This window comes from Myotis davidii, unplaced genomic scaffold, assembly GCF_000327345.1.
Source record: "Myotis davidii unplaced genomic scaffold, ASM32734v1 scaffold2627, whole genome shotgun sequence".
Taxonomy (NCBI): domain Eukaryota; kingdom Metazoa; phylum Chordata; class Mammalia; order Chiroptera; family Vespertilionidae; genus Myotis; species Myotis davidii.
In genome coordinates this window covers 98,495-108,331 of record NW_006297905.1, presented here as the reverse complement: position 1 = coordinate 108,331, position 9,837 = coordinate 98,495, and the positions used below count along the sequence as shown (strand labels likewise).

The window sequence follows — 9,837 nt, the reverse complement described above, 5'->3', positions numbered from 1 at the left end:
GATGCACAAGGCAATGTGAAGTCATTCTGTTAGCCAATCAATTTAACCACAGCATGGATTAGATGAAACACACAGAGGTAATATAGATGCATTTAGATCCATACGCAGATGCAGGAGGCTGCACACACACACTGAGAAACAAAAAGTAACACACATACACACACTCTAGAGCCATTGATATACACACGGAAAACACACACACACACACACACACACACACACACACACACACACTCCAACCAGAAGCTAGAAGAAGACAGCTATTTATTTGGGAGTTCTGGGGCAGGGGGTGGTCTACTTTCTGACACCCTGCTCATCTTTCTCCTTCCTCCTCCCAATTGTCCTAATTCAAATAATATAGTGTATGGTTTTCTATAGAAGCTTTAGAAAACCACCCTGTACTCCACTACATCCATACCCACTCCCACTTCACCACATCAGACTCCTGTTACCTATTTGTTGTCTGGACTATAGCAAAAAGTATTGATCAGGGCTTCCTGATGTCAGTATCTTTTCACTAATCCATCTTCCATGAGGCTGCCTGCTAGAGGGAAACATTCTAGAGCTCAGCGCTATTCTTGCTTTGTCCCTGCTCAAAATCCTTTCTTTCCTTTCCACTGTCAGCACAAGCCAACCCAGATACCTGGCATTCATGGGGTAAATAATACCAGGGGCTCCTTGCCCCTGTTTATGTCCTCTGCCCTCTCCCTACCCATGCCCACCCCATGCTTTCCTGCACCCTGTGCTATTCCCTTGAGCTAGAACCACTCCCTTTCCACCTATCAATATCCTACCCACTTTAAATTTAACTAGGTTGTTTGAATTTCTTTAGAAGGATGACTACATCTTTAACATTTAAAAAATTTTAATGTTCTTACCCTTCAAGGCCCAACCCTAAAGTTACCTCCTCCATGAAGTCTGCCTCTAATCTATTAAAACCACTATATTAGAGAACTGAACTTACACCATTCAGCCTTCACAGGTGTGTGTGTCTTGGTGCACAAAGGAGAGTTGATGGAGGATAAAATGAAACTTCTGATGCTAGTGCCTCCTCTGGGGCAGACAATGGGCTGGCACTCTTCTTGTGTTACTGCATTGGTCATAGTCCTGCAAAGACAGACTTACAAATCCCAGGCCTCTGAAGTCTCAGGCCAGCCTCTTTTGAGCTCATTCTAGTCATGGACTTGAGTCCTGGCACTGCCACTAGCTTTTGTGTGACTATGAGCAAGCCTCAACCCCTTTCTGGCCTTGATTTTTTCAAGGATCCTTCCAGTTCTGGATTTTATTATTGTAAGATGAAGGGTTTTATGCAGCTATTCCCATGATACATCTGGTAATAAGTATTTCCACTATCATTATCATTCTCTCTCTCTCTCTCTCTCTCTCTCCCCTCTTTGTTTCCTTCTCTCTTCTGTCTCTCTTTCTGTCTCTTCCTGTCTCTCCTAGTCTGTCTCTCTTCCTTTTCCTTTCAACCTCTCTCTCTTCTACATCTCTCTGCCTCTGATTCTATCTCACTCTCTCTGCCCCAACCCAGCCCTAGAGTGTGAATCTGGCTGCATAGCTTCCAACCCAAAATAGCTCCAGTGCTTTCTAAGTGTTGTTGTTGAGTAGAGGTAGAAATGATATCCCTCTGAGGGTCTCGGGAAGATCAACCATCCCCCACCTCTCCCCTCAGAAAGGGCTTGCAGAGCTAAGGAGGAAGGCAGCAGGATGAAGGATCTCATAACAAGGCCAACTGGTTCCTACCCTCCAGCTTTTCACCCAAAGAGAGGACATTGCTCACAGATCACAAAGGTTCTCCTAGATGATCTGAGCCAGAGATTCTTAACCAGCATATACTCATTTTTTCAACTCCTCTGACTCATCATTTTACAGATGTGAAAACAGGCTCACAGACAGGAAAGGAATGGCTCACCATTACACAGTCAAGTTATGGAAGAACTGGAATTAGAATGCTGGTCTCTTGACTCATAATAAAGTGCTCTGAGAAGACTATAAAACTGATTCCGCACCATCAGTTGAAAGGAACTTTTCATGAGCATTTTGCTAGGAGAAGAGAAGACTGAGGATTACTGATGGGTGAGTTAGAGACTCCATAGCTATCCAGATTGAGAGCACTCAAGGACAGGATTCAGGTCTCCTTTGTCTCCAATGGAAGCCCAATAGAGTGTCTCGATGCAGCTCAATGATGAATAAATGAGGGAGAGAGCCTCCACCAGGTCACTTGAGGGACACTGATGCTTTCTCTGGGGTTCTGGGTGTTTATATGCCATACTCCAGAAGCCTTGAAATCAAAGGATGAAGGGATTTAGTCTTAGTGTGTTGTTAACTTGCTCAGTCAAGAGTCCCTGCATCACCAACACCCATAAATCCGTTTCTTCTTTGTAAAAGTATTAATGATATATGCTTCATCTGGCTCCCTGGAGCTTGGAGCAGTTTCAATTAAAATAAAGGATAGGAAAGAGCTTTGACAAAAACAAGGCAGCCTTCTGCAAATGTGATGGCTGGGTGCTATGGTGATGTCCCAGCTAGCAATTATGTTCTCAGCGACTGTGGGCACCCAATGAGTCATCCTCTCACTCTCAAAGCCAGAGGATTTGAAAGGGGAGAAATGAGATGAACCTTTTGTTGAGTTTTTATTTCTGTGAAGGGAGGCCAGAACAGGAGTGCACAGAGCCACCTCCTACACACACACACACACACACACACACACACACACACACACTGTGCCCCAAATTCCAGCCTCCTTAGAGCTAAACAGCCAGCTTTAGCAAGGACTTCAACCCTCCTCTGCTATTTAATTCTGAGATACCAAGTCCCCAAGCTATTAGGGTTTCTTAGAGATGAGAAGTTAAAATTTTATTCAGTCCCAGTTTTACGTTCAGCCTTGGGCTCTATTTTTTATTGTAACTAATTTACTCTGCAACTTCGGGCAAATTGCATTCCCTCTCTGAGCCCGTTACATCTTCAATATACAGAATGATTTAGATGCCTAACATTATCTTTCAGGACTCCCAGATTTAGAATACTTGGGTTTGAGTCCTAGCTCTGTCACAACTGAATGACCTTAGACAAGTTTTGTTCTGGGCCTCAGTTTCTGCTACTATAAAATGAGGTATTTGCATTATGCTTAGCACTGTATTTCAAGAGTTTTGGACGGAAATTCAGGAAATCTGACTTCTAGCTCTAACACCACTGAATAAATCATTGTCTGAGTTTAGACTGGTCTCTTCCTTTTTCTGGGCCTCAATTTCCCTGTGTCATGAGGGAATCCAACTTTGAGTTATTTAAACACACCCTCTGATTCTAACAGCCTCTGGTTCTAGAATTTTACAGGCACTGAAAAAGGAAGTGAAGGGAGGGGAAGCCACACCCAGAATAATTTCTCATAAACTAGCAGTGGTTGCCCTCTATAGGTCTGACCTGAAAGTGCAGGCCCAGCTAGACAGTAGTTGCTGAGGCAACTGCTGAAGAGCTGAGGCAAGAGTGGAACACAGAGGCACAACTGGATGTTTCACCAGATAGGGTCAGACACATAGACTAGAATTGGCACACAGATTTCCCGGCCCTGTCCTAATAAGAAGGGTCCAGATAGTAGTGTGTACTGGGATATTGCACTTTCCTTCCTAGTCATCAGTAACAAGAGACTTCCCGGGCTTATATAAAGCTTATGGGCAGTGGGGTCTTTGCCACAGGTAAAGTAAGTAAAAGAATCTTTTTTACTTTATTGAATAATTTGCCTACACATTTGAGGGGATGTGCATGAATGTTTGAAGATGGAGTGTGATTGTGCTCTGAAGGTGAGTATGAGAATGAATTATTTCCATGGCTGAGAAGTTTTAACATGTGAGGCAAAGAACTCTTCATAAGATATGGAAGAAGCTACTCAAATTAAAGTGTTTTTCAGCATCCTCATCTACTCCCTACTCTCCTCGGAGTAGAAGCAGTTCATGCCAGGCTAAAAGACCTAGGATAACCTTAGTATAGAAATGACAACCTAAATCATGAGGAGATTAAATACTGGGGAAAACTCAACATTCAGGAAAGGTCGTAAAGTCTAGGGGATTTGTTAATTCAGTCTTGGAGTATCACTAAATTTGGTATAATCTGTGGACTCATTCTTGCAGAGCATTATGTGCTAGAGGCTTAGGAGAGATGTAACTATAGGGTTTTGTTACATAAATAGGCATATACTAAGCCTTTCATCACTGTCATTCCATAATGATTCATTATAGAAGGACTAGTCAGGTCATGAAAATCTATACTCCCCTATCCCTTCTCTTCTTGGGTTAAAATGTCTGACCATCCAACCCAAATGCAAAGGGAAAAACTGTTCCTTATTGTGTGACAAAGATGGTTGCAGTTCTAGTTCTGCTCCTGATTCACTGTGTAACCAAGGCCTAGTCCCAGCCTTTCTCTGGGCCTTAGTTTCCCTACCTGAAACAAAACGGGGTTGGACTTGATGAGTTCCCAGGCTTTTCCCAGCCCTGACATTCATTCTACCTGGTTCTTCTTCTTCTTTTTTTTTTTTTTAATAGAACAGTTTCCCTATTATCCCTTCTAGTGCTACTTATAGGCTTATTTTTTAAAATATGTTTTTATTGATTTCTGAGAGGAAGGGAGAGGGAGAGGAAGAGAGAAACATCAATGATGAGAGAGAATCATTTATCAATCACCCCCTGCATGCCCCTTACTGGGGACTGAGCCTGCAACCTGGGCACGTGCCCTGACCAGGAATCAAACCATGACCTCCTGGTTCATAGGTCAACACTAAACCACTAAGACACACCTGTTGGGTTTCTTTCAGTGTTTCTTAAATGGAAACTTCTCCCCACACAAGCTCCTACTTCCGGTAAGTGCCCAAGTTTTCCACTATTATGCCCTAAATGGGACAGCAAGTCTTTTATTTTACTTCCTCAATTTCTGGGCCTGACCCCTTCCCCACCCCACCTTGTTCCCACCAAAAACAAAAAGTTATTCTCTCATCAAGGTGTGTAATAATAGTTTATTCTGAGGAACAGATACAATAAAGATAGCAAATTGTTTTTATCCTATCAAATAATTTGCCCACACATCTTGTCATTGGTTTATTACACCAACCCTATCCCTGCTCATGTCCATAAGCTTCTACCCCCCAAATCACAGATAAACCTTGGAATGAAGAGTTCAAAGGATATTTTATTTAAAAGTTTTGTAAACAGAATTATGCTCACAGCTTCAGCAACAGTGAGAGTTCAATTAAACCTCCCTGCTCAGCTCAGTTGCCTGGAGCACTTCCTCAGACACCCCAGGAGCTTGAAGTCAGACCTGAGGACGTCCTTTCTCTCTCTCCTGGAAGCCAGTTTCAGGAGAGGAACGTGGTTGTTGGCACCATAAGAAAAGCCAGGAGTGAAGAACATACAGGTAGTAGAAAAAGGAGGACATGAGGTGGAAAGGAGGGAATAATCAATAGCAGCAAGGGTTGGAGGTAGACCCATTGTGGGTACTGAAAAGTGTTTGGAAATTTTAAAAATAATTGTAAATGAGTATATCCAAAAATATATTTTTAAAAATCTGTAAGTGGAAATCACTTGCCTTTTGTTGCCAACAAATTCAATTTCCTTGATCCCACTTATGCAATGTGCGGCAATAATATTTCATGTCTATTAGTGACTACATATTGTTATTGTATCTGAGATAGCATGGTTAATATTGACTAATATATTGTGGTTAATGATGGTTAATACTATATCTAAAATACTATGAAAAAATATCACTGAGATGGGAACAGAAGGAAGGAGTGGGGAAAAATATAATGGGATAATGAGGAGGCCATGGAGTTAGAGTGCCTTCCCGGGCTCAGACCTGGCTGATCCACATCTGTTCGGAGTTTCTGAGAAGCTCCAAAGGCCTCCTTATGGCTCTAAGGAGCATTTGTCCCATAGCCAGTATGGGGATCAATGCTATAATCTGGCTATGCCTGGGCACTGCTGATACTGATTGCCATCAATACTCATAACCAGTTGCTGTCAGATATCCACTGACAGTTGCTATTAACACCCACAGCCAATCACCGTTGATATCCATAGGAGACTGATGTTAATATCTTATTACTATTATCATTCAAAAGTCCCCCATCTAAACTATGGTCTATTTGGGGGGAAGGGAGAAAGGGAGAAAGGGATGGGAGTGGGAAACTGGGTGAGAGAGGGTTATAGCACCAGTCCAGGAAGAACTATCATCTATAATTCCTGGTCACTTCGGGATTAAGAGAAAGGCCTAGGGTGGGACAGGGGGAAGCTGAGGCCTAGCTGGCCTTGCCCCTAAGCCCCTTCCTTCACGATGCCCACCTGATAATGGGGAGTCTACCCTTCAAGCTAATGTTAGCTAACACTGACTAGCAAAGATTGCCATGACCTGGGACTTCTCTTGAAGGATTCTTTGCCAAATCCAGGTTTAGAAATCCTTATCTTGTAACCAAAAACTGGCAAGAGGAAGGTAGCGATGGTGGGGTCCACCCCTCTTAACCAATGGGCCCATTACAGGATGCCATTAGGCCTCAGTTTCTGGTGGGCCAGAGCTACAGCATAATAGCGTTGGAAACGGACAAGGAGCACAGGCACCAGCAAGACACCAGTGCACATGCCCATCGTGGCTGTGACAGCAGCAGTGAGCTGGCCCAGAGAAGAGAGGGGATAGACGTCTCCATAGCCAACAGTGGTAAGAGTTATGACAGTCCACCAGAGACATGTAAAGATGTCTCCAAAATGGGGCTCACCCTGACCTGGGGTGGACATGCCCAAGAGCTCCCCATAGAGGAAGAGAAAGCCAAAGAATAAGATCTCAGCTACCCAAATCAGGAGAAAAGCACACACCTCCTTCCAAGAAGAATGAAGGGTGTGAACCAGGACTCTCATGGCCAGGGACTTCTCAAGGAAGCCGAGGAGACGAACCAGCTTCAGGACATAGAGAGAACGAATGGCCCCAAGTGTTAGGCTGAGACGGGGTTGCTGTTCAGCCTTGTCACCCACCACCAGTTCCACCAGCACAGGGAAAAGGCAGAAAATATCGGCTAGATTGAGAGGGCTACACAGGAAGCGCACCTTATCAGGGCAGGAAATGGCCCGGGCAAAGAGCTCAGTTCCAAACCAAAGGGCACAGAGCAGTTCCAGGTAGAGTAGGTGGGGAGCACGGCGGTAAACAAGACCATTGTTCTGCTGCTGCTGATGGTTTCCCCCAACCCCTACCCCATGTCCCATAGGAGTGAAGTTGGCAGAGAAGTAATCCAGCTGGACCTCCGTCTCCTGGAAGAAGATGACCAGAGCACACACGGCAAAGAGTGTGGAGATCAGGGAAAGGCACTGGGGGAAAAGAGGCATGTCAGAAGTACCCCCATTTACAGTCATCCCCACTTCTCTAACTGGACCCCGCCCACCCTTCTTTGCCTCCCCTTTTTAGGAATCCCCTCAAATTGTCCTGGGTGTTTGTAGGTTCAGGGCCCAAGCACTGTGCCAAGTGTGTGGCCATTGTGGCATCTTGGCAGGGCCCTTTGGGAGTAAGAGTGTTTAACATGGCATTACAACACTGTTAATAAGTTACCTTGGCCCCTAAGGAAGATTGGGGTTGGTCAAGAAGCACCCAGAGCCATGGCTTCCAAGCATTCCGCAGTCCCTGGCCTCCAATGGGGTTCAGCAAAAGGTGTTCATCCATGTGGGCGTTCTCACAGACCTCCCAAGACAGAAAGTCCTGGGTTTGGGTCTCCTTGCCACTCAGCTTGAGCCAGCAGCAAGGTGCCAGTGGCGCTTCTGCCAGGCCCCAGTAAGCCAACTCCTCCTCTAGGACATCCCGACAAATGTTGGCAGGGCAGTGCAGCTGCCGAGTACGGTAGTAACCCAGCACGTAGCCAAAGAGTTCAGGATTTCGGTCAAAGAAAAACTCTCGAACTGGTGGACCCTGAGCAGCTGGGGTGCCAGGTGGGGGTGGCTCGGTCAGCTTGTAGAGACGGGTGCCTGGAAAGGCCCGCACAGTGCTGATGTAGGTCTCATGGCGCATGCCCCCCACGTTCAGGATCAGTTTATCATCCAAGCCCTCCATGGCAAACTGTGAGCCTGCTTCTCGGCTGGCTCGGATCCGCTGGCAAGAGGAGGGATGACAGGGGTTAGGACAAGGCTTAGCCAGGGCAGGGAGAGAACTGAGGACCACAGAAGTGATGTGGCAGCCCAGATACCCAAGGGAGGCTACCCAAGGCTAGGAGCTAGAGGTGTGTCTTCCTCCTAGGTCTTCGAGAATCAGGAGGACAGCCAACTCTCAGGTGTAGTCACAGTGACTAGCCAGAGTCTCTCCTGGGCCCAGCAATTCCAGGAGAAAAAACATCCTAACCTGGATACAGATGTCATTTAGGGGCTCTTAGGAGATGCCTGGTGACTCTGAGAGGACAATTGTGCCATGGTATACAGCAGAGGAGTCACAGACAGGCAATGACAGACTAAATGGTCAAGATGGGGACAGGGACATCTCTTAATCCTCTAACACTTTGAAAACTTGCGGTGGGGGAGACATGGGAAAGGGTGAAAAGAGAAGCTGCCAAGGGAGGCTAAGTGTAGGAAATGGAGTGAAGATGGGAGTGACAGAGGAAGCTGGAGGGCCTTAGAGATCCCTTTGCCTCCACAAAGAGTAGGAAGTGCCTGACTTCAGAAACTGGCTGGGGGGTCGGCAGACCTGACAACGATGATTTTTGACTCCGACTTCCCTGGCACCTGGTCCTGGGCACTCAGCAGCAGCAGCAACTGCATCAACTGCACCAACAGCACCAACAGCACCAAAAGCACCAGCAGTACCACCACCAGCAGCAGCAGCAGCATCCGTTGGTCTCTCTACTGGGCGCCCTAAAATTGCTTTGGGCTTAATGAGCTCCTTGCCTGGGAACAAAAAGGGGCAAGAAGAGAGTGGGGGCAGAGGAGAGAGAGAGGGTGGTAGGAGCACAGAAAGGCAAACCAGAGTAGTCAAAACACCTACCCAGATCAACATTTCAGTGTCCCATACCCCCTAACCAGCAGCCTGTTGGGGCCTCCCATGTTTGTCCCTGAGGGCAAAAAAGGATGAGGGCACAGGCAGCCACCTCCAGTCTGAGAACATCACACTTCACACACCCACCTCCCATTCCTTTCACCTTTCAGTCAGTCCTTCCTTACTCACTTGGTTGTTTTGCATGATCCACGAACACTGGCAGTGAAGGGACCAGCGGCTGGCTGGGCAGGGGGGCTGGAGACGTTGGGGCGGGTGGTGTGGCCAGCATTGCTGCTGCCTCCGGAGTTCTTGACTGCTCCTGCATGGAGAGATCTCAGAGGCCTCAGGACCAGGGTGTGCTCATGGAAGAGCTGGCAAGGAGCTGGGGCTTTCCAGGAGCCTCCCGTTCCTGCTGTGGCCAGAGGAGCAAGGGCTGAGAGGCAACAATCCGATTCAGGGCTATATGTGTTCCTGCCTGCTTGTTTAGGAAGGGCTTCCTGGCCCCCAGCCTGTAGGGAATCAGACAAGAGACCCTGGCCAACTTTGCTGCTCCTCCTTCCTCCCCCAGCTTAGTTCCAGCCCAGAGCAGAGGGAGGGGAGGAGGCAGCTGGAAGAAAAACAGGAAGTTAGGTAGTCAGGCTCCAGCCAAGAAGCCACATCACAGGACCAGTTAATATTTCGAACAACTTCCCCCCCCCCACCCATCCCCACTCTAATTCCCCACCTTCCCCCCAGCTCCTCTACAATCCTCTCATCAGAAGCCTGAAAAGGAGGAAGGGGAGTGGGGGAGGGGGAAGTGAGGAAGATAGCTTGGGAGGCCAGATGTGCTCTTGGCTGTATCTAGCTGTTTCT

General features: G+C 46.9%; 1 protein-coding gene across 1 annotated transcript; it reads right to left on the bottom strand.

Annotated features, from left to right (window-relative positions):
• Positions 1-5,158: 5,158 nt before the first annotated feature.
• On the bottom strand, positions 5,159-9,639 carry LOC102756333 (potassium voltage-gated channel subfamily C member 1-like). The gene is made up of 4 exons (XM_006773739.2): positions 9,175-9,639; positions 8,698-8,897; positions 7,579-8,112; positions 5,159-7,340 (listed from the first exon to the last, which is right to left on the bottom strand). The coding sequence occupies exons 1-4, from the start codon at positions 9,308-9,310 to the stop codon at positions 6,519-6,521; spliced, it is 1,692 nt and encodes a 563-aa protein (XP_006773802.2). The 5' UTR covers positions 9,311-9,639; the 3' UTR covers positions 5,159-6,518.
• Between the last annotated feature and the right edge of the window lie 198 nt (positions 9,640-9,837).